The 25,432-nt window shown below is 40.2% G+C and overlaps 1 protein-coding gene across 3 annotated transcripts in view; it reads right to left on the reverse strand.

Annotated features, from left to right (window-relative positions):
- Window positions 1-2,701: 2,701 nt before the first annotated feature.
- The window catches only part of LOC126412638 (uncharacterized), a 96,030-nt gene continuing 73,299 nt past the window's right edge, over window positions 2,702-25,432 (reverse strand). The window contains exons 9-13 of one of the 3 annotated variants that reach the window (XM_050082318.1): window positions 6,554-6,637; window positions 6,352-6,423; window positions 5,989-6,218; window positions 5,601-5,877; window positions 2,702-3,112 (exon numbers count right to left, since the gene is read on the reverse strand). In XM_050082318.1, the coding sequence (XP_049938275.1) occupies window positions 6,154-6,218; window positions 6,352-6,423; window positions 6,554-6,637 (221 nt within the window). In that variant the 3' untranslated portion in view covers window positions 2,702-3,112; window positions 5,601-5,877; window positions 5,989-6,153. Of the gene's footprint in view, window positions 3,117-5,600; window positions 5,878-5,988; window positions 6,219-6,330; window positions 6,424-6,553; window positions 6,638-25,432 lie in introns of all 3 variants that reach the window. The other 2 variants (XM_050082317.1, XM_050082319.1) reach the window with 2 other exon arrangements.

A 25,432-nucleotide genomic window follows, 5' to 3' on the forward strand; every position in this document is an offset into this window, starting at 1 on the left:
AATTGTAAATAATTGTAAATAAATGTTTTTTCCAGCATCAGTCCGGTTTTTTTCTAGCCGCACCTCGTAGAGTTAGATACCACACCTGTTATCCACGAAGCAACCAAACAATGTACATCATCTGCAAATAACTCAAGGGAATGTTGCCCTATAAGTCCACCGAAATCGACCGATATCTCGACAGGTAATCCTTCCTGTTATTTTAAGACATTTTCCAATTTGTGCCTTAAAAATGACAGGTTGTTACCTGTCAAAATATCAGAGTTTTTGACAAATTTATCTGGCTGTATTCTCGCAAGTGCATAGTAAATGCTGAGAAAAGCTTACAGTTCACAGCTAACAAAGAAACTAGCTTATTCGTCTTGGTCAATAAACTGAAAATTATAGGTACAGCACTCATAAAAAGTTAATGTCTGCATACTTCTTAGGATACAAATTCCAAATCCATAAACGCCAGGACTTTTCATATATTACATATGCAATTGATATTTTCAAACACAAAAATACTTTTTTTAAAATTATGAGTCTGTAAAAACAAGAACTATTATTACCTTACTTTGTTCCTGAGTCTGTGTTGTATTAATACCATCGTCACTGCCATCTGACTGTTTGTGTACCATCTGACTACAAATTTACGATTATGGATTCAAGGCTTCTATCCATCTTCGCCTCCCTATCAAGACATCTTCCTGAAGCTTTTCAGTGTGCTGCACACAATCTGTTGTCTGTTGCTTCATGCACAGGCGATTCAGTGTCTGCTATCTTGAATGTTTTGTTTCTTTCTGCCACATAGCCTTTAGATTGTGCCCAAATCAATTCAATAGGATTATATGGCAGTGGTAAGATGGTAAATGCAAAACTGTGTGACCGCATTCACGTGCAAGTAAATTAAGTTCGTATGCTTTCTCATGTGACTAGTTTAAATTAACGAGCTGCAGGAGTTACTCATGTGTCTAGCTAATACTGTGTGCAATACTTTTATTTTTAAGCTAGAGCACAATATCCGCTTTCCTGGTGTTTTATCTGTCACAGCTGAGTTGTCCATTACAATGACTGATTGCGGAGCCAGGTATGGCAAGAACTGCTCAGTGAACCACTTCTTGAAAGTGACTGCATTCATTTCCAAATGGTAGTCACTGCTGTTTTTCTTACATCTAAAAACAAGTTTACTCTCAGAGTTAAAACCGGAAGAAGAGCCAGCATGCAGAATAATTATTCGAGAACTCTTCCCTATGGGAACATTAAAACCGCCACTACCATCACTCACTCATTTTCTAGCAGCTGTTTCTGGAATGATTTTGATTCACCCACATTTCATCCAGGTAATACACTGTTTAACTACCTTTTCTTACTTTGTGGATCTTTCCAAGGAATGTGGCTCACGTTGCAGCTATGTCGCTTCATTCCATTAAAAACTTTCACCCATCATTACTTTTAATATATTTCAAACCAATGGCTTTTAAAATTGTTTGCATTGATGAAGCACTTCCATTGAAGCCAGTTTTGTCATTCATAATTTTAACAAGTTTTTGTGAAGTCGGATATTCACCATTTGTATACATTTCAAAGATGGAGCGCCTTAAATTATCCTTGTCAAAATCGTCCATTTGTGTTACAGGTTCCTTGCGATTTCGACACTTTCCAGGGCGACGCGAAAGCAACTTCTCCTGATGTTTCTATAGCTCTGACACTTATTTATCATTCACTGTACAGTTCTCTTGCCTATACCACCCACTTCTGCAGTTCTTTCTTGTGTCTTCAAAATGTCAACAATGGGAGCCTCACTTTCAGATTAACATTTGAAGAAGCTGTAAGCACGGTAAATTATCCCCGTCGCCTGTTTGTTAAGCACTTCACATTTATTGCCATCACTTGACACATTTATTTGGAAATCGCACTATCACATTTAAAGATAGACGTTCACAGTTATAAGGCAGCAAGAAAATAACCCGATAATTGAATGAATAATATGCTCACTTTGTGAATTAAATTGCATTGCTGTGAAGTATGACAATAGTGCACCTAGCAGGAAAGAGATTCTTGTAACCAATGGCTAGCTGCTGAATATTGGGCCACATTCCTATGTGAGGTGCACTTTATCTGAACAGGGAGCTGTGCCCAAATTTCTGCAAAAATAAGTTACACAGCATGCTGCATTCACATAAACAATGTCATTTTAAACAGCGATGCATGAAATGTAACCCTTTAATTATGTAGATGATTGAGCTGATCATTTCATTTCAAACTAACTATTAAATAGGACTAAAAAAGCAGGCAGATTTCACCTCACTGAAAGTGTGTTATCATACAAAATGAAAGTACATAAAGATGGGAAATACCAGTATTATATAATGTTGCTTTAACCTTGAATTTAATTCTACATGAAATAGGTTGTTATAATGCAATATTTCACATGCTCCTATAACACGGCTCATATTGGATGGCTGAATTACCTAAATAAACTGATCATAGTGTGCAAAAATACTAACAACAGTCTGTTCTCTATTTGATCAGATTTAGAGAGATTTGCTGCACACAGTTAATTATTTACAACTGCCTGTGAATAAATGCAGTCAGTTTGATGATATGAAGAAACACTGCCTGGAGACATGAATGATCCCATATTATTCTCTCTCTGAAGGTAATATTAGGATACATCGTGAGACAGGTACAGAATATAGTTCCATAGTCTAGAAGCAAATTACATTTCAAAATTAAATTTATTCATCAATCTCGATACAATACTTTCATTAGTTATAATCTCAGATGACTTCTTTTTGTCACACTTCTTTTTTTTTAATTTCTGCTCTGAAAAATTTAACAAACAGGACTGTTTCATCACCATCACCATCAACATCTTCCTGGAGTGCCTTTTCTATCAGCTGAACTGCAGATCCATATTCTTCACTTTGCTTTCTTTTCTTAGTTGTTGAGGACCTAGGTGTGGATGTCTGAATATCTAGTGACTCATGAACTGTCCGTGAGGATGCTGGATTATTCACTATAAATATACGGTTACTGTAGACATCCGCAACATTGTTTGTTGCAAGATCCACCTTCAGTTTACAAGATGCTGGAGCTGAATCGCCATCCTTCGATGTGCCAACATCGTCTACCTGAGGAAGAAAAGGATGTTTTACACAAAACACCCAGGTGGATTTTAGTGAAACTATTCACTTAAAATTGCAATGAACAGAAATAAAATGTTATGACAGTTAACTTCCGTTAGTTCGAGCTGGCTGTCTGACTAACCTCAACTGTAGTTTCTTCTGCATTTAGTCATTACATTACAACAGCACAAGCAATAATTCGAAAATAGGCATTAGCATATATTTATGCTCTCTGAATTGTCCAAAAAAAATTGAAGTGAAATGTGGTTGGAAACAAGGACTTTACATAAACATTAGTTCACTGTAATAGTAGTAGTTGTAGTAGTAGTAGTAGTAGTAGTAGTAGTAGTAGTAGCAGCAGCAGCAGTAGTAGTAGTGCTTATAATCTGGCTGCAATCACAAATATTGCTCTTCTAGTTGCAAAAATTGTGATACAGATGTATCAAGTTTTCCTTGAGAAGACAAAGACTGTTTCAACATCGTGAACAAGCACAATCTATGCAGATACACATCACAGTTGGTTGGGTAAAACTACGAGGCATGTTTTTCAAGTAAGGTCTGTTTTGTTGTAGACACTAGTAGTTCGCATGCATATGGCAACAAGCACCTGCATCGTGTACCGGCATGCCATGGGAACAACTGTGCTCAGTTTCAGCTCTGTAGCTAACCTGTACAGTTCTGTTCTGTGCTTTCAAGATGTTCAAGACTATCAACTCACCTGCTGCATGTGAGGTTCACTCAACGGTACAGTTTTTGTCAGCAAGGAACCTGTCTGCTGGAGAAATTCATCGACAGATTTGCGAAGTGTATGGGACACTGTTATGAGTGAAAGCAAAGTGCATAAGTTGGTACAAGAATTCAAAGATGGCCGTGACAATGTCCGTGATGAGGACAGCTCCGGTTGCCCTTTGGCTTTAGTTGAAGCGAGGATTCGTGAGAAAAGGCATCGCACAATAACAGGTCTCTCAAACGAATTTCCTGACATGTCGAGATCAGTGCTTTACAACATTGTTTATGAATACCTAAAGCTTAGGAAACTGTGCTCCTGTTGGATCCCGAAACTCCTAACAGAGGACCACAAAAACCAAAGATTTGAGTGTGTGATGAAGTTCTTGACTCATTATCATGAATAAGGTGACGGCTTCTTAAGTCAGATCTAACTGGAGACAAAACATGGGTTTCGCATATCATGCCTGAATCAAAGCAACAGAGCATGGAATGGAGACACACACACTCGCCTGTAAAGGTGAAGGCCAAATAGACTCCATCTCAGTGCAAAATCATGGTGTCAGTGTTTTGGGGCAGGCAGGCATGGTGTTTTGTTGGTTGACTTCATGCATCGAGGAACCGCTATAAATGCAGAAGCACACTGCCAAACCCTGAGAAAGCTACGCAGTGCAATTCAAAACAAAAGACACGACATGCTGACAAAGGAAATTGTCCTTCTCCATGACAATGCAAGACCTCACACTGCAGGTCAGACCCACGATTTATTGGACAGTTCTGGCTGGGAAGTTTTAGACTACCCATCCTACAGTCCTGATCTTGCGCCGAGCGATTACCGTATCTTCCTCCACCTCAAACAACACCTCAATGGCAACCGTTACAATGACGACGACGACGACATGAAAACAACAGTGAACTCTTGGTTATCGGGGCAGGCAGCAAGTTTTTATGAAGAAGGGATTTTAAAATTGGTTGAGAGGTATGATACGTTTCAACAAACTTTGCTACTATGTCGAAAAATAGAGTGAATTATGTATTTTATGAAAATAAATTTACTTTTTTGAAATAACCTTTTGTTGTGCACTTATCTTCAAACGGACCTTACTTAAAAAACACGTCTTTTATTTCAATAGTTTATATTTTCATCCATACCTTAGGACTTACAGGTGTAAGACACACAGCTTGAGCTGTATCCATACAACATTTTAATGATATATTTAATGCAAAGCAATGGGTGTGTGTAGATGTAATAACTGAATACATCTTTATAATTTCGCACACCTTACACTGTTTGTTGACACTCTTTGAAATAAAATTTAAAAATTCGGTCGATTTTTGGGGAGTCGAGTAGGGGGGTCGGGGGTGGGGGTACACAAGTAGGATTTGAACACAGTACCTCCAGTGCGGTAGCTGTGAACCTTTACCGATGTGCTACACTGACTTGCTCAAAATATATGTAACGTTACGGATGTACAAATCATGCAATGAACTTCAAAATCGATTTTCTGAAAAACCAAGGACCGTTGCTAATCAACCAGATAGCCAGGCACTCAGCATAAGTGCCTCTGCAACATATTTGAAGCGCATCAAAATCCATGATTTTCAGTATGGAGGGTCCCCTTGTCAGCCACATAAGGGAGGTACCGGAAAGCAACACTGTGCTTTTAACCTAATCTGGAATCTCGAGTTAGTAGTGACAAACTTATGGTAGTATCACAAAACAGAGTAATTTCATGTACTACCAAGTGATCTTCTATCACACACCTGGTGTGCTGCGATACAGTTGTGGCTCCCACTGCATGGGATTGCACTTCTTCACAGGACTACTCTTGATTACTGTTGAGCCCAGAAAATACATTTTAATCTGTAATGCAGATACAGTATGATGGAACAAAGAAGTAACATATTATATACTAAGAACTGGCCACCCAGCCAGAAAAAGGAAGTGAATCAGTGACCGAATGCCACTGCTTCCGTCATTTGCTGCCGCGACACCATCCTCGCAGTGTAGCCGGCAACTGACGCAGCTCGTGCCGATAGCCTGGAACAATTGCCAAGAACAATGAATTTGATGCCAACTCTGCACCTGCTGGATGTAGCCACGAAAGGTGATTTTAAGGTATTCAAGAGATATATATCAAATGGTTCCAACCTGACCATGACTAGATTTGCTCCTGCGTCCGAACAGTGAACCCACACATCTGGGATAAAACTGTCAGAAGGGTTTCCCTGACATGTTTATTTCTGATCCCATACCATCAAGTGGAGTTGATACTACCCAGCACTGCTGAAGCTGTTACACTCATGTGCTGTATCACTATGCTAAGTGCCATGGCATAGCATAACTATGCTCCACAGCAACACCTTGCTTAGTGCTGACACCTGCAAATAGATTTTAAATCAGTTCGGAAACATAGTACATTGGAACAGAAAATAAAATTGTGCATGCATGGATTTAGAGATGAATCAAATTCACTGCCATGTGGTGCACTACCTGGAATTTACCACCTCATACCTCGTGTGAAGTGCTGCTGGTCCTGTTGCCATGGCATGGCACTATTATGCTCCACAGCCACAATGACAGGTCCTGAAAATAAATTTTAAATCAGGATGCAGACAATGTACACTGGAATAAAAAAGCAGCAGTGTATGCACATGAAGTGAAAGATAAATCAAACGAAATGGAGTGTACTAAAAGGAATTTAGCCATCACATACCAGGTAATCTGTGTTGTTCCAGGTCTTCCTGCCATAATTCAGTGCCATCTTCCACCACAGTAATTCCATCAGTGTCGTTGGGCCCTGAAAATAATTTCAAGTTGGAGTTCAGATAATACAGATAGGTACTGAACTGACATTGTACATATATACTGGCATAGACCTACTTGATATAGAGCTGAAAGCATGAACATTTTATGTATTTTAATATTACTACCCACTGATTGTAAATTAGTGGTACAAACCCACATCCTGAAGTGTTCTGAACACTCTGCTGTCCAGGGATACCACAATGGTGTCGAGCGTGAAATAGCAGTCAACGGTCGGCGACACCAAAGTGGTGCCGTGTGTATAGTATCATCCAGTGGCAGACGACAGCAGTTTAGTATCTTTTGCATTCTGTTGATGTTTTGTTTAAATAACAATAAGTTACACACATCAACAAGTTTTCTGTTTTTATAAGTACTTGTGCCCTTTCATCATGGCAGATAAAAGAGACGATACCATTATTTACGATGAATGTGCGGACGTTCTGTCTGATGTTCCAGACGACTCGGTTGGTTGAGAAGAAGACACTGGACATTAAAAAAATGAAAGTGAAGCAGAATTGTTGGAAGATAGTGAAATATGTCCAAGAAGAATTCAGTGAACACTACGGTTGCCAACTGATTTGGATCAATCAGACAAAGAAGATAGTGCACAGTGGTCAGACTTTGATTAACCGAGGACCAATAATAAATTTGAAAGCTTTCTGGGTCCAAACATATTTTTTAAAGATACACGGAACATTGAGGATATCGTAGAATTATAAATTGGGAATGATCTATTTGAATATATTAACAATGAAAGCAACAAGTACCAAAGTCAAAATTGCAATAGAAGGAAACTGGATAAAAAAAAAGGGCCAAATTTGTCACTGTTGCGGGACCCAAACTTAGAAAATTGTTTGGGCTTGCTATCCTTATGAGAAGTGTAAAAAAAAAAAAAAATTATATATATATATATATAATGATGTCCCGCAACCAATTCAGACAAATATTATAATTTTTACATTTTTCTGACAACAACAATAAACCGGATAATGCCAACCAGCTATTCAAAGTGCAATTCATAATTGATTATTCTTCCAAAAACTTTAAAGAAACATTTAATCTAAGTAAAAACATCTCAGTTGATGAAGGAATGATACTGTGGCATTGACAGTTAAAGTTTACAATCTGTCGAAAATTACGAAATATGACATACTCATTCGGATGCTGTGTGATTTGAGTATGGGATACATTTCCTCATTCAAGATATATTCCGGTGCTGGACCGCCTTTAGCAGAAACAGTGATGGAACTAAAATGGCTCTGAGCACTATGGGACTTAACACCTAAGGTCATCAGTCCCCTAGAACTTAGAACTACTTAAACCTAACTAACGTAAGCAGATCTCACACATCCATGCCCGAGGCAGGATTCGAACCTGCGACCATAGTGGTCGCACGGTTCCAGACTGAAGCACCGAGAACAACTCGGCCACACCGGCCGGCAGTGATGGAACTACTGACACCTTCTTAAGGAAAGCATCACCAACTGTCCATGGATAATTATTGTAACAGTGTAGAACTTGCAGAGAAGTTATTTGAAAAGAAAATTCGAGTTTGTGGAACAATACAGCAAAACAGAGGATTTCTGGAAAAATTAAAGTGCGCAATAGTCAATGTGTTTGAAGCTTGTCATCAATGGAAAGGTGACAAGCAGCTGGCGACAAGCCAAATAATCCTAATTAACACTGCCGGAGCCAAGTGAATAAATTTGTACGAGACAAGCGGATGGCGAAGTGATGACACCAAATGGTTTTCTTCTGCCATAGGTACGTCATGTGACAATTTTGTTTTCTTTGTAGAAAATAGCCTTATCTGTGGAACAAGTTCTCTCTTGTGGCTCCTTTCTGGGCCAGTGAAAGAACTACTATTCTGAGCTCAAAAGACATCTACATATCCTTTCAGTAATGTTGCCATTATTTTCACCAGCTGAACTGCACTACCATTCAAGCAACAGCTTCCAAGATAATTAAATATTCTTTTTATTATCTGGCAAACCTTCACTTGTGCTGAAACTATCATTTCCAGTTACTTGATCCAAGCTCACATCTCTCTCAATAATAATGTGATCTTTTTGCAACTTCGTGACAATACATTTTCTTGAAAGATAAAAAACCAAGCAATCTTGTACACCTTTTTGTGCTCTCTTAAGTGAGATAATAATAAAAGATTTCCTGAACCATTTTCGTATGGATAATTTGAAACAAAGACTGCTGAAAAAAATAGACACACAAAGAAAATGTGTAGTTCAGCTTTTTATGTCTATGGAAGTAATTGTGGGATGAACTTGAGACACAGCATCTAATAATTTACAAACACAAGGTGTTAGAATTTAAAATGTTACTCTCCTACCACTTTCCAATACTTTACAAGCTGAGGGCAAAGATGATGATTTTGCCAAAAATGGCTATTTTTAACCCACTTTTACAAAAAAAAAAAAAAAAAAAAGTCTTCTGCAAACTCTTTTAAACCATTTTCATTAGAAAGCCCATGTTCTAAACCACCTAAAAACTATATTTGGTTTTGCAATGTGAGCATACACGGTCCTAAAAACTGATAAGGTGGAGGTGCATTGAAAATGGGCCCATATTCCGCAGGTACCCAAATCTGACATCTTTTATTATGTTCAACATTTCTTTAATACTCTCTGTTGAAGATAATATCAAAACTCCTTGTGACTAGGAAATGAATGTGAGTCAGAAAAACAGCAAATAAGTAGTCTTTCATTTTTTAGACATCTCTACAGCACTCAGCTCTACAAAATTCTTTTTATAAAAAATGAAGTGGAATAAGGAATACAACGAAAAGAACAGTTATTTCTTTTTTGTGGCTCAAATAATTTGAGGCAATCACATTTGAAAAGTTTAATTTTTTGGGTTCTGTCTTATCAACATTTCTTCCCAAACACTCCCATTTCCTCATGACATTCTGCAGCAAATTAATGAAATCTGTCAAAAATTCATGTAGCTTGAAGTAAACATAGGCTTAGGATCCTAAAAGGGACCTCTTCAAGCTTTGGGGTTTGACAGACACTTATTAAGTATCATTAGTCTGGGCTCCCATGTAAAGAAACCCTTATCACAGTTGGGAACTTGTGGTAAAGAAATCCACCCATGGCTACTGCTGCATTGGTATTGTGCATGGCCCCTATGGCAATAGCGAATCAGGTTTCATCACTTTAAAAGCAGCAGTGGTTAAGCCACCATGGACCACAGCAACATTCATACAATTTTTCACAAATGTTCCACAAACTGCAAACTACGCTAACATAAAATATGCTATACCTCAAACCGGAATTAAATTAGCACATCAAGAGCATTACATAATAAAAAGCAGCACTTCACCAAAATTCACACAATGTTACAATGGTGTAAAACCTGAAGGCTATTTATATGATGTATGCTACAGCTGTTATGCAACAATTTTACTACTGTGATTTCCACTGCCTGGGAAATGCACAGTTAAATTGGGAAGTTTATAGCCAGTTTGATATTGTAGTTACAGCAGAAAAATTACAACCATGTCATGAGCTGTGACAAGAGACATCCCTTTTTTGAAGTTTTTCGAGATATTCAGACTTTATTTCAGTTTCTAGTCATCAGGACTTCTGATATTACATTCCCCAGAGAGTACTAAACTATTGTACAAAATAATTAAAGATGTCAGATTTGAGTACCCCTGGAATATAGATCTGTTTTCAAAGCACTTCCACACTGTTTCATTTTTTAGGATCTTGCATGATCACATTGTTGTTTAAATCATCACCCTTCTAATGAAAATGGTTTAAAGGAGTTTGCAAAAGACTTTTTTATGAAAGTGAGCCAAAAATAACCATTTTTGCTAACATCTTAATTTGGCAAGTTTTTGTTTCAGGTTCATCCCGTAATTATTTCCAGAGGTATAAGAAGCTCAACTTTACATTTTCTTTATCAATTTTTTCAGTCAACTTTGCTTCAAATTATGCATATAAGAATTGATCAGGAAATCTTTTTTATTATGTAACTTAAGAAAGTGTAGGGAGTTGTCCACAATGGCCTAGTTTACTTTCTTTCAAGAAAATATCACCAGAGATGAAGTGCCTCAAAGTTGCCAAAACTGTTGATAGCTGCACTATGGGGTCAGACAAATCCCTGGAAGCATTGAACTAGTGATCATGAACCTTTACCAATGTTTATTGGAAACATGTTTGAATGCTCACAAAAAATATCAGCAGAATCCATGATGGTCATGTGGGAACTCCTCCCAAAATTAGACCACTTGGCATGGAATGGCCCGGAAGTATAAGTCTAACGTTCAAAAGAATGGCCCTTACATGAGACACTGTTAAAATCCTAGTAGTTAACTGCCAAAACACAGTCAAGTGCCAGGGTTTGAAGTGCTCCTGAAAAGCAGTGAATACTAGATACAGAAAGCTAGCTGAAACCTGAAGTTGATAGCAGTAAGATTTTTGTCAAAAATTTTTCAGTGTATATCTAAAAGACGGGCCAACAGGAAATAGAGTTGGTGTATTTGTCGCAGTAGACAAGACACTCAAATTCACCAAGGTAGAAATTGATGCTACACGTGAGATTGTTTGGGGAAGACTTAGTATCAGGAGTGAACATAAAACAGTATTGGATCCAATCACTCACAAGATTCACCTCCTGATGTAACTGAAAAATTTAGAGAAAACCTCAGTTCACTTGTACCTAAGTTCCCCAATTATACAGTAATCATCAGTGAAGACTTTAATCATCCAATAATAAATTGGGAAAATTACAGTCTTGTTAGTAGTGAGCATGACATGACTTTCTGTGAGAAACTACTATGTCTTCTCAGAAAACTAACTAGAACATATAGTTCAGAACCCCACTCATGATGGACATCAGTATATATTGGTTCTAATGGCAATAAATAGGACTGACCCCTTTGAGGATGTCAACGTCAGACATGGTTGGTGCAGAAATGATCACCAATATACAAAGATGTACAACATTCAGTACACTAGAGAAGACAGCAGTACTGTCACAGCGAAGAACTTTCAACTTTCAACACAGGACAGGATCATGTAAAGGAATTATGGCTCACATTTAAAAAAATCATTGACTATACACTGGATATGTACATTGTAGAACAATTCATAACGTGAGGGTCCATCCACAGTCTACAGTCATGGCAAAGAAACTTCTAAAGAAACAGAATACTGCATAACAGGTGGGGGTGGGGGAACATAGGGCCTACAGATACAGACATGCTGAATGAAACACATTTGGCTTCCAAGGGAGCAGTGTGTGAAGCCTTCAATGATAGCTACAGCAGAATGTTGTCAAATGATCTTTTACAAAGCCCAAAGAACTTCTGGTTGTCTGTGAAGTCTGTTAGTGGCATCAAATTTAGTTTCTGCACAGTCACAAATGTGACAGGAACTGAAATTGAGAGTAGCAAAGCAAAAACTGATATGCTTAACCTCATTATCAAATATTCCTTTACACAGGAAATCCCAGGAGAACTGGCCCAAATTAATTCCCGCACTACTGAAACGATGAGTGAACTTTATGTTAGTGTCAGCAGCTGAAATCATTAAAACTGAATGAAACTCTAGGACACAATGGAATCCCTGTCAGATTCCATACTGAACTTGTAGCTGAGTTAGCCCCTTTTCCAACTACAATCTATTGTGGAGCCCTCAAACAAAAAATTGTGCCCAATAGTTAGTAGAAATCACAGATCACACCTGTTTACGAGAAGGGTAGCAGAAGTGATCCACAAAACTATTGTCCAGTATCCCTAATACTGACGGGCTGTAGAATCTTAGAACATAATCTGAGCTCAAACAAGATGTGGTATTTTCAACAGAATGACCTCCTCCATGTCAAACAGCATGGATTCCAAAACCATGGATCGTGTGAAACCCAACTCACATTTTTCTCACACGACATACTGAAACCATTGGATCAAGTGTGGGTGGATCATTTCCAATACATAAGGACCTGAAAAATTCACATTTTGTGATAAATCTGAATATATATGTGAATTCTGCCTCAAGATGCAAAAATGTGAATTTATCCAATAGATGCTATTTTATAGCAAAATGTATCCAGATGAACTACTTTATCAGAGATAACTTGAAATAGCTTTATTTTCTGCATTTAAATATTAAAACGTAACAAGTTTTTGGTTACTGGTATTGTGCACTGCCTGGTGAAGTCCGGTTTGAAAAGGTAATGTGTATAAGAATGTGTTTGCAAAACAAAAAGAATGCATAAATGCAATGACACATGTGTGCACTCAATGCTCTGGTGCCATGCCAACTGTGAGCAGTGGAATGGTCTGTGTAAAACACTTGCCACATAATGCAGTGTAGTACTAAGCTGTGAGATCTAGCACCTTAGAACAAAGAAACACGTATGTTTGTTCGCCGACTACAGTTAAAAAATTGGCATAATGTGAATAGATTTAATGTTGCAGTTTTAGGGAGCAGATGTTTTGAACTGTGATTGCATTGAATAGCTGTAGAGGTTGCGTCTGAACTACCTCGTTTACGACACTGCAGACCTCAGCAAGTAATTGCACGATAACTGTTATCAGATGACGTTTGTTGTGTGTTGCTTGTTGTTCATTTTGTATTTTGAACTGAGTGGAGAGACTAATCCTGATCCATTATGGAGTTTGAGTAGGAACCTCACAATACCAGAAGGAATCGGTGGTCCTGGTGACCACGTGTCAGTTATGCTCCTGCAGAAATACAGAAGACGAGTGTAGGCTGTTGTCCTGCCACTGCTTATTTCCCCTATACCACTCCTTTTCCCTCTGGGGGTCATAACTGCAATTTGTTTAGCCTCACAGGTGGCTGCCAGTTTATAGTGCCCGCACTTGGCAATGTAACAATTGAAAAACAAATCCTTTCAAAGTACAAGGGCGTTCAAAAAGTTTTGCACAGCTGTCTCTAATTTTTTTATTTTGTGCAGGAGGAGAATGAAATTTTTTGTGAACATACTTGGAACATTTAGCTATAAGTTGGTATATAATAGTATTTTCTTTTATTTAGAGGTGAGCCATAATGGATCTTGAAGTAGATGTCAGGTTGCAGCAATGGTCAGTGATGGAGTTCCTCTTCAAGACCGGCAATGACTCTGCCACATCGATTCACAGAAAGTTGCTCCCTGTTTATGTGGAGGACACAGTGGATCACAGCAGCATCCAGCGGTGGTTGCAGAGGTTTAAAGAAGGTGATTTCTCTCTACTGGACAATCCATGATGCGGTAGACCATCGACGTCAGTGAGTGATGTGAATAAGAAGGCCATTGATCAAATCATCCAGAACGACAAATGTGTCACAAAAGCCTGCTGAAATGACTCGTTTGTCATTGGGTAGTGTGGTATCACTGCACAGTCACTAGGGTACAGAAAAATCTGTGCAGTTCATAAGACTACACCATGGAACTGCCAAACCCATTCACCCCTTATGACAGGAGAAAATTGTTCTTCATCCTCCCTACAGTCCGGACTTGGCTCCGTCTGATTTTTACCTCTCTGGTCGTCTGAAGGCCCACCTGCACAGTAAAACATTTGCTGGTGAGAAAGACCTTATTTCCTTTGTAAAGTGATGATGTAAAAATCAATCCCCAGAATTTTACCAAAGTGCATTTACATCATGGAAAGAACGTTGGGCCAGATGCATCATAGCTGGTGGAGGCTACACTAAATAAGCTTAATGTACAGCTCAATGTTCCAAGTATGTTCATAAAAAATTTCGTTCTCCTCCTGCAAAAAATGAAAAAATTAGAGACAACTGTGAAAACTTTTTGAACGCCTTTTGTATTTCAACTGCACCAAAATTCTTCCCGATATGCAAATAGTTGTTTTTCAGTCTACTTCTAAGCTAAATACCTTGTCGGTTCTATCCGTAACATTGTCAAGTGTGGGTTGTATGGTGATGAATGCCCACAAAAAGACGAAATTAATATTCTGCAGATTTTTTTTAGATTAGTACTTGTTCCATAGATCATGAATAGGACACTTCATAATGATGTGGAACGAGTCAGGTTAATAAAAGCTGTCTGTACAAGATATTACATTACACAAAATATTACATGACAAATTTTTTATTTTTTTTTTTTGGTTGAGGGATGGGGAAATTACTCACTTACTATATCCAAAAATCCACCTAGTGAGCAGGAGGAGTTGCCATTCAGAAATTCTTTTAATTTCCTTTTAAATGCTATATGGCTATCTGTCAGACTTTCGATGCTATTAGGTAAGTGACCACAGACTTTTGTGGCAGCATAATTTACCCCCTTCTGAGCCAAAGTTAGATTTAACCTTGAGTAGTGTAGATATGGCTACAGTGAAACACCTTAAATCAGAAAAGCATTCAATTCACCAGTCGCAAAATGCTGCTGCTTCTCAATAGATACAGTCATTAGTTCAAAGCTTAAAGAGAGACAAAAAAGGAAAACAAGCAACAATCATTTCAGAAAATAACATACTGAATTTTTTGCAAAAGCAAACATTCCAGTCAAAAAGCTCCCTAATGAACGGAAATTTATTTCAAACCATTACAACTTTGTCTTCAGGCATGTAGTGTGACAACCTTTTAAATTTCTATGTCTAATCATTTACAAAGAAAGAAATGTGACTTTTGCTCAAAATAAATGCTACATTTTCAGCCCTATACAAATATGTTGGAAACCTAAAGAGCTGGAATCGTCTGGAGAAGATAAATTTTGAAGGTGAAAATGGAAGGTGCTACACAATCCAAATTCATCAAACCCTTTGGCACTAAGTTTGTTGTTGATAGCTCAACATGATGTTATGTTTTCTATTCGTCAGGTCAATTTATGTCCAAGGATTAAGTAAGCAGAAAACTGAAATTGACAGGAAGTAGCGAAATCAATGGTAAATGTCTTGCAGCGATGAAAGTCCTTTATTCGAAAGTAATAGGGAGTCAATTTTGTGCCCACTCATGTCGGCCATGATCAGAGTTTAGTAATCTGCAGCTGATGGAACAAAAGCGGGAGAGTACAGTGGTTGACTTGCTGTAGGAATCCTGTTTTGTGCTGTTCTTGACAAAATTCATGGAATAGGATGGGTTACAAATTTGGAGAAAGGAGATCCCACAAAGTCCTAGGACTGGCATAGATTTGCAGGCTTCAATCAGACATATATCCAAGTGATAGAATGAGTGACAAAGCTTGGTTAGAAGAAATTAAGTAAAGTGACAATCTGTGTGTATCGTGTAGATAAAAAATCTACTTATTGAGTGGTGGCAGAAGGAAAAAAAAAATCTATTTATGCAAGCTTTCAGAGCCAATGGCTCCTCCTTCCAGCAGAAGGGTTAAAGGAAAGGAAGAGGGGTGAAGGGAAGTGAACTGCAGAGGTGTGAGAAAATGGGTAGAATTCAGAAAAGTCACCCGGAACTTTGGGTCAGGGGACACAAACCGGACAGGATGAGAAAGAAAGACTTTCTTTTTCTGTTTGCCCAGTTTTTACAATTCTGTCTCTTTCACAACTTTCCCTACAGATTTTTTCTTTTCAAATAATTTTTTGTATCATATAGACAACTTTTGTGGTGAGAAACTCTCACCCACTCATTTCCTCTTGTTAACCACTGCCTGTTTTTGCTTGCTTTTCTTCCATTTTTCTATCTTTTTGCACTCTCCGCTTCTCCTTTTTGCCACTCCCACCATTTGTATCACTCCAAACTGTCCTTACTACAGCTCTTCTTTTTGAAAGAGTCTTTCCTTCTCATTCAAGGTTCTGGATGACTTTCCCTAAAACTATTTAGTTCCTTTCCCTCCACCACTCTTCCTTCCCTTTCCATTGTTCTGCTGGGAGGAAGAGCCACATATATGTATATATATAATAGAAGGAAACATTCCACATGGGAAAAATTATATATAAAAACAGAGATGAGGTGACTTACCAAACGAAAGCGCTGGCAGGTCGATAGACACACAAACAAACACAAACATACACACAAAATTCAAGCTTTCGCAACAAACTGTTGCCTCATTAGGAAAGAGGGAAGGAGAGGGGAAGACGAAAGGAAGTGGGTTTTAAGGGAGAGGGTAAGGAGTCATTCCAATCCCGGGAGCAGAAAGACTTACCTTAGGGGGAAAAAAGGACAGGTATACACTCGCACACACGCACATATCCATCCACACATACAGACACAAGCAGACATATTTAAAGACAAAGAGTTTGGGCAGAGATGTCAGTCGAGGCAGAAGTGTAGAGGCAAAGAAGTTGTTGAAAGACAGGTGAGGTATGAGTGGCGGCAACTAGAAATTAGCGGAGACTGAGGCCTGGCGGATGACGAGAAGAGAGGATATACTGAAGGGCAAGTTCCCATCTCCGGAGTTCGGATAGGTTGGTGTTGGTGGGAAGAATCCAGATAACCCGGACGGTGTAACACTGTGCCAAGATGTGCTGGTTGTGCACCAAGGCATGTTTAGCCACAGGGTGATCCTCATTACCAACAAACACTGTCTGCGTGTGTCCATTCATGCGAATGGACAGTTTGTTGCTGGTCATTCCCACGTAGAATGCATCACAGTGTAGGCGGGTCAGTTGGTAAATCACGTGGGTGCTTTCACGCGTAGCTCTGCCTTTGATTGTGTACACCTTCCGGGTTACAGGACTGGAGTAGGTGGTGGTGGGAGGGTGCATGGGACAGGTTTTGCATCGGGGGCGGTTACAAGGATAGGAGCCAGAGGGTAGGGAAGGTGGTTTGGGGATTTCATAGGGATGAACTAACAGGTTATGAAGGTTAGGTGGATGGCGGAAAGACACTCTTGGCGGAGTGGGGAGGATTTCATGAAGGATGGATCTCATTTCAGGGCAGGATTTGAGGAAGTCGTATCCCTGCTGGAGAGCCACATTCAGAGTCTGGTCCAGTCCCGGAAAGTATCCTGTCACAAGTGGGGCACTTTTGTGGTTCTTCTGTGGGGGATTCTGGGTTTGAGGGAATGAGGAAGTGGCTCTGGTTATTTGCTTCTGTACCAGGTCGGGAGGGTAGTTGCGGGATGCGAAAGCTGTTGTCAGGTTGTTGGTGTGTTTGCCACGTAGACCTAGGCTGTAGGGAAGGGACCGTTTGATGTGGAATGGGTGGCAGCTGTCATAATGGAGGTACTGTTGCTTGTTGGTGGGTTTGGTGTGGACGGACGTGTGAAGTTGGCCATTGGACAGGTGGAGGTCAACGTCAAGGAAAGTGGCATGGGATTTGGAGTAGGACCAGGTGAATCTGATGGAACCAAAGGAGTTAAGGTTGGAGAGGAAATTCTGGAGTTCTTCTTCACTGTGAGTCCAGATCATGAAGATGTCATCAATAAATCTGTACCAAACTTTGGGTTGGCAGACTTGGGTAACCAAGAAGGCTTCCTCTAAGCGACCCATGAATAGGTTGGCGTACGAGGGGGCCATCCTGGTACCCATGGCTGTTCCCTTTAATTGTTGGTATGTCTGGCCTTCAAAGGTGAAGAAGTTGTGGGTCAGGATGAAGCAGGCTAAGGTAATGAGGAAAGAGGCTTTAGGTAGGGTGGCAGGTGATCGGCATGAAAGGAAATGCTCCATCGCAGCGAGGCCCTGGACGTGTGGAATATTTGTGTATAAGGACGTGGCATCAATGGTTACAAGGATGGTTTCCGGGGGTAACAGATTGGGTAAGGATTCCAAGCGTTCAAGGAAGTGGTTGGTGTCTTTGATGAAGGATGGGAGACTGCATGTAATGGGTTGAAGGTGTTGATCTACGTAGGCAGAGATACGTTCTGTGGGGGCTTGGTAACCAGCTACAATGGGGCGGCCGGGATGATTGGGTTTGTGGATTTTAGGAAGAAGGTAGAAGGTAGGGGTGCGGGGTGTCTGTGGGGTCAGGAGGTTGATGGAGTCAGGTGAAAGGTTTTGCAGGGGGCCTAAGGTTCTGAGGATTCCTTGAAGCTCCACCTGGACATCGGGAATGGGGTTACCTTGGCAAACTTTGTATGTGGTGTTGTCTGAAAGCTGACGCAGTCCCTCAGCCACATACTCCCGATGATCAAGTACCACGGTCGTGGAACCCTTGTCCCCGGAAGAATGACGATGGATCGGTCAGCCTTCAGATCACGGATAGCCTGGGCTTCAGCAGTGGTGATGTTGGGTGTAGGATTAAGGTTTTTTAAGAAGGATTGAGATGCAAGGCTGGAAGTCAGAAATTCCTGGAAGGTTTGGAGAGGGTGATTTTGAGGAAGAGGAGGTGGGTCCCGCTGTGACGGAGGACGGAACTGTTCCAGGCAGGGTTCAATTTGGATGGTGTCATGGGGAGTCGGATCATTAGGAGTAGGATTAGGATCATTTTTCTTCGTGGCAAAGTGATACTTACAGCAGAGAGTACGAGTGTAGGACAGTAAATCTTTGACGAGGGCTGTTTGGTTGAATCTGGGAGTGGGGCTGAAGGTGAGGCCTTTGGATAGGACAGAGGTTTCGGATTGGGAGAGAGGTTTGGAGGAAAGGTTAACTAATGAATTAGGGTGTAGTGGTTCCAGATTGTGTTGATCGGAATTTTGAGGTTTTGGAGGGAGTGGAGCTGGAAGTGGGAGATTGAGTAGATGGGAGAGACTGGGTTTGTGTGCAATGAGAGGAGGTTGAGGTTTGCTGGAAAGGTTGTGAAGGGTGAGTGAGTTGCCTTTCCGGAGGTGGGAAACCAGGAGATTGGATAGTTTTTTGAGGTGGAGGGTGGCATGCTGTTCTAATTTACGGTTGGCCTGTAGGAGGATGCTCTGAACAGCCGGTGTGGATGTGGGAGAGGAAACCATCCTTGTAACCATTGATGCCACGTCCTTATACACAAATATTCCGCACGTCCAGGGCCTCGCTGCGATGGAGCATTTCCTTTCACGCCGATCACCTGCCACCCTACCTAAAGCCTCTTTCCTCATTACCTCAGCCAGCTTCATCCTGACCCACAACTTCTTCACCTTTTAAGGCCAGACATACCAACAATTAAAGGGAACAGCCATGGGTACCAGGATGGCCCCCTCGTATGCCAACCTATTCATGGCTCGCTTACAGGAAGCCTTCTTGGTTACCCAAGTCTGCCAACCCAAAGTTTGGTACAGATTTATTGATGACATCTTCATGATCTGGACTCACAGTGAAGAAGAACTCCAGTATTTCCTCTCCAACCTCAACTCCTTTGGTTCCATCAGATTCACCTGGTCCTACTCCAAATCCCATGCCACTTTCCTTGACGTTGACCTCCACCTGTCCAATGGCCAACTTCACACGTCCGTCCACACCAAACCCACCAACAAGCAACAGTACCTCCATTATGACAGCTGCCACCCATTCCACATCAAACGGTCCCTTCCCTACAGCCTAGGTCTACGTGGCAAACACACCAACAACCTGACAACAGCTTTCGCATCCCGCAACTACCCTCCAGACCTGGTACAGAAGCAAATAACCAGAGCCACTTCCTCATTCCCTCAAACCCAGAATCCCCCACAGAAGAACCACAAAAGTGCCCCACTTGTGACAGGATACTTTCCGGGACTGGACCAGACTCTGAATGTGGCTCTCCAGCAGGGATACGACTTGCTCAAATCATGCCCTGAAATGAGATCCATCCTTCATGAAATCCTCCCCACTCCGCCAAGAGTGTCTTTCCGCTGTCCACCTAACCTTCGTAACTTGTTAGTTCATCCCTATGAAATCCCCAAACCACCTTCCCTAACCTCTGGCTCCTATCCTTGTAACTGCCCCCGATGCAAAACCTGTCCCATGCAACCTCCCACCACCACCTACTCCAGTCCTGTAACCTGGAAGGTTTACACGATCAAAGGCAGAGCTACGTGTGAAAGCACCCACGTGATTTACCAACTGACCCGCCTACACTGTGATGCATTCTATGTGGGAATGACCAGCAACAAACCGTCCATTCGCATGAATGGACACAGGCAGACAGTGTTTGTTGGTAATGAGGATCACCCTGTGGCTAAACATGCCTTGGTGCACGGCCAGCACATCTTGGCACAGTGTTACACCATCTGGGTTATCTGGATACTTCCCACTAACACCAACCTATCCGAACTCCGGAGATGGGAACTTGCCCTTCAGTATATCCTCTCTTCTCGTCATCCGCCAGGCCTCAATCTCCGCTAATTTCAAGTTGCCGCTACTCATACCTCACCTGTCTTTCAACAACTTCTTTGCCTCTACACTTCTGCCTCGACTGACATCTCTGCCCAAACTCTTTGTCTTTAAATATGTCTGCTTGTGTCTGTATGTGTGGATGGATATGTGCGTGTGTGCGAGTGTATACCTGTCCTTTTTTCCCCCTAAGGTAAGTCTTTCCGCTCCCGGGATTGGAATGACTCCTTAGCCTCTCCCTTAAAACCCACTTCCTTTCGTCTTCCCCTCTCCTTCCCTCTTTCCTAATGAGGCAACAGTTTGTTGCGAAAGCTTGAATTTTGTGTGTACGTTTGTGTTTGTTTGTGTGTCTATCGACCTGCCAGCGCTTTTGTTTGGTAAGTCACCTCATCTCTGTTTTTATATATAATTTTTCCCACGTGGAATGTTTCCTTCTATTAACAAAGATGATGTGACTTACCAAATGAAAGCACTGGCACGTCGATAGACACACAAAGAAACACAAACATACACACAAAATTCAAGCTTTCGCAACAAACTGTTGCCTCATCAGGAAAGAGGGAAGGAGAGGGAAAGACGAAAGGATGTGGGTTTTAAGGGAGAGGGTAAGGAGTCATTCCAATCCCAGGAGCGGAAAGAATTACCTTAGGGGGAAAAAAGGACGGGTATACACTCGCACATACACACATATCCATCCACACATATACAGACACAAGCAGACATATTTAAAGACAAAGAGTTTGGGCAGAGATGACCAGAGAAACATTCCACGTGGGAAAAATATATCTAAAAACAAAGATGATGTGACTTACCAAACGAAAGCGCTGGCACGTCGATAGACACACAAACAAACACAAACATACACACAAAATTCAAGCTTTCGCAACAAACTGTTGCCTTGGTTAGAAGAAATTAAGTAAAGTGACAATCTGTGTGTATCGTGTAGATAAAAAATCTACTTATTGAGTGGTGCCAGAAGGAAAAAAAATCTATTTATGCAAGCTTTCAGAGCCAGTGGCTCCTCCTTCCAGCAGAAGGGTTAAAGGAAAGGAAGATACCAACTTTAACTATGTCTGCTTGTGTCTGTATATGTGTGGATGGATATGTGTGTTTCCCTCTCCTTCCCTCTTTCCTGATGAGGCAACAGTTTGTTGCGAAAGCTTGAATTTTGTGTGTATGTTTGTGTGTCTATAGACGTGCCAGCGCTTTCGTTTGGTAAGTCACATCATCTTTGTGTGTGTGTGTGTGTGTCATATATATATATATATATATATATATATATATATATATATAAAAATCATCAGGAAAGAGGGAAGGAGAGGGAAAGACGAAAGGATGTGGGTTTTAAGGGAGAGGGTAACGAGTCATTCCAATCCCGGGAGTGGAAAGACTTACCTTAGGGGGAAAAAAGGACGGGTGTACTCGCACACAAGTTTATATATATATAAAATAGAGGCAAACTCCGCTACGCTACGCCGGTCCCAAGCCCGGGGCCTCACCGTACAAGAGGTGAGGAAGGATGAGGGGGAGGAGTAACAACCTCGTTAAAAAACCAAGGTTCACCTGGCCTGGGTGATAACACCTTGTAAGGGCTCCTTGCTAGAACTACAGTGAAGACCTCAACGGTAGTGAAGGCAGAGGGAATAGCTCTCGGTACGGCGGAACTAGCGGAAGAGGCAACCAAAGAAAAAAAAAAAAAAATCCACTTGGCGTCTGTCTCGAAACAAGCAGCTGAGTGGTCAGCGTCTGTCCACCAGTGGTGCGGCTGAAAACCATTCCTCGGAGCTAATAACCTCGAGTAGAATCCTTAGAGGACTTGTTCCCCTAACCCAACAAACAATCAACAATGGATATGCACCTTGTAAGAGATTTTACCCCAGGGAGTAACCAATCTCCAATTTCTAAGGAAATTAAAAGTAGGCATTCGGATTCTGGGGGCCCACAGCAATGTGCGAAGGATGAGTCGGAGCATCCTGAAACCTGCCTTAAGCAAGCAACAAATAAAATTAAACACAAAAATATTAACTACTTGGCAACGTTCAACGTAAACTCACTTCTAAAAACAGGAAAACTTAAAACGTTAATAAATTTTATAAAACAGAAAAATATAATGATAACTGCACTCCAAGAAACAAGGTATACTGATGAACATTCATTTGATTCAGAGGGGTTCAGAATATTCAAAGGGAAGCCAGGAAAAAGAATTATGAAGAATGTACCCCAATTTGGAACAGGATTCATTGTAAACCAAAATATATTAAACTTGATAGTAGAATTTAAATCTGTCAATGAAAGGCTTTCAACATTAACCTTCAAATCAGTAAACAAACTGTATACCATTGTAAACTCACATGCACCAACAAATGAGAAAAACAGAACACAAAAAGAACAAACAGAAATTTTTTGGCAGGAACTGTCAAACACCTTAGACCAGATTTCATCCAAAAACACAATAATATTGTTGGGAGACTTTAATGCTCAAATCGGCAAAGATCATCACCACCAATCCATAGTAGGCAAATTCCCTGCACATAAAAGAACCAATACAAATGGAGAAAGACTTAGTTTATGCAGAGAACATGACATAGTTCTAAAGTCTACATATTTCAAAAAACTCCCTAGAAAACAAACTACATGGGTATCCCCGAATCCAGTCTGTGGGGAGAAACAACTTGACCATGTTGCTATAAGCAGACTGTCTGCATCAGAGATACTCAATGTAAAAGTTGCTAAGAGTGCAAGTTTACATTCAGATCACTATCTATCTGTCGTTAAATTCAAAATTAGACCAATATATAAAAGAAAGAGCGAATATCAACCTAAAAAGTTTGACACTCAGAAATTAACCAAGGAACACAATTTCAGGACACTTTTGGAAAAGAAAACACTTAAAACATGGGAACAACTTCAAAAAGATATAGTACAGGCAGCAGAAGAAACCATTCTCCTTACCAAAAAATGGAAACATGCCTGGTGGAATGATGAGTGTGACAAACTAATCCTAACAAGACAACGAGCTTGGAACATTTGGAATGCCAACAAAAATGATAAAAATAGGAACTCCCTAAAAGAAGCCCGGAAGCAAGCTTCAAAAGGCCTTAAAAAGATCCAAGTTCAATACATAAAAGACCAACTAGCATCAATAGACTCCAACTTCAAACAGAACAATGCTAGGGACTTTTACAAAACTTTCAAAAGTAACTTAAAGAAATACTCTCCTCCTAGTCTATTTTTCACGGACCCAAAAACGCAGAAAACTGCATACAATAGCATAGAGAACTGTAGAATACTTGCTGAATATTTTGAAGAACTACATAACTGTTATCCACCGAAAGAAAAATTTAATTTCAATATTGTAAACCCAACACCACCAGACTCCAAGCCGCCAACCACAGAAGAAATAAAAGAAATCATAAAAGAGCTTAAAAATAATAAAGCCCCTGGAGAGGATAATATAGTTGCTGAACTATGGAAGTACTCTAGTGACAACATGATGCAGTGTCTATCAGAAATACTAAAAGAAATCTGGACAACACACAGATTACCACCAGACTGGACATCTGCATTAATACATCCACTACATAAAAAAGGGAAGAAAACAGATCCTAGCAATTGTAGGGGAATCTCCCTCTTACCAGTGACATATAAGATCTTGCCTAAGGCGCTTTTAAAAAGAGCAGAAGAGATACTTGACAAACAGCTAGGAGAGTATCAGGCTGGATTTAGGAAGGGAAGGTCATGTGCAGAACAAATACTAAATTTAAAGAACATAATAGAACTGAGGAAAATCAGGAACTTAAAATATGTAATTACCTTTGTGGATTTTAAAAAAAGCCTATGATTCAATTGACAGAAATACACTGCTTGATATCTTAAAAGAATTGGGACTCGATGCTAAAACAACTGCAATAATTAAAGGTACTTTGACAAATACAAAATCGAAAGTAAAATTTAGGGGAGAGTTCTCAAAATTGTTTGAAATAAAGTCAGGTGTTCGACAGGGAGATGGTCTGTCACCTCTGCTTTTCAATTGTGTCTTGGAGAAGGTAGTTCGAGAATGGAGGAAGGCCATAAATACTAAAGGGATTCAACTAGGGATAAATCCAAACAAGATCACTGTCGACTGTTTAGCCTTCGCAGATGACGTGGCATTGATTACAGATTCACTAGACAATGCCCAAGAACAAATTAGAGAACTACAAAAACAAGCAGCCAAAGTAGGACTACAAATATCCTATGAAAAAACAAAGTTTATGACAAACATCTGTGATGCTCCACAAAATATTGCAGTTGACAACAACACAATACACAAAACAGATTCCTTTAAATACCTAGGAGAGTGGATTACATACAATGCCAAAGAAAAGATAGCTATAGAAACTAGAGCGCACATAATGGAAAGAGTGTTTCATATTATCAAAAACGTTTATAATAAAAAATCCTTGTCCTGGAACACAAAATTAAGACACTACCAAACAGTGGCCAGACCTGATGCTCTCTATGTGGCAGAAACACTTAAACTAACAAGAAATGGAGATCTTGAGAAACTAGAGAAGGTCGAAAGAAGAATTTTAAGGAAAATACTGGGAGCTAAAAGAAACGATAATGCTGAATACAGGTTAAGACCAAACAGAGAGCTATATCTGAAAACGGAGAAACTAACTGATGTAATGAGGAAGAGGAGAC

This window comes from Schistocerca serialis, chromosome 7 (genome assembly GCF_023864345.2).
Source record: "Schistocerca serialis cubense isolate TAMUIC-IGC-003099 chromosome 7, iqSchSeri2.2, whole genome shotgun sequence".
NCBI lineage: Eukaryota > Metazoa > Arthropoda > Insecta > Orthoptera > Acrididae > Schistocerca > Schistocerca serialis.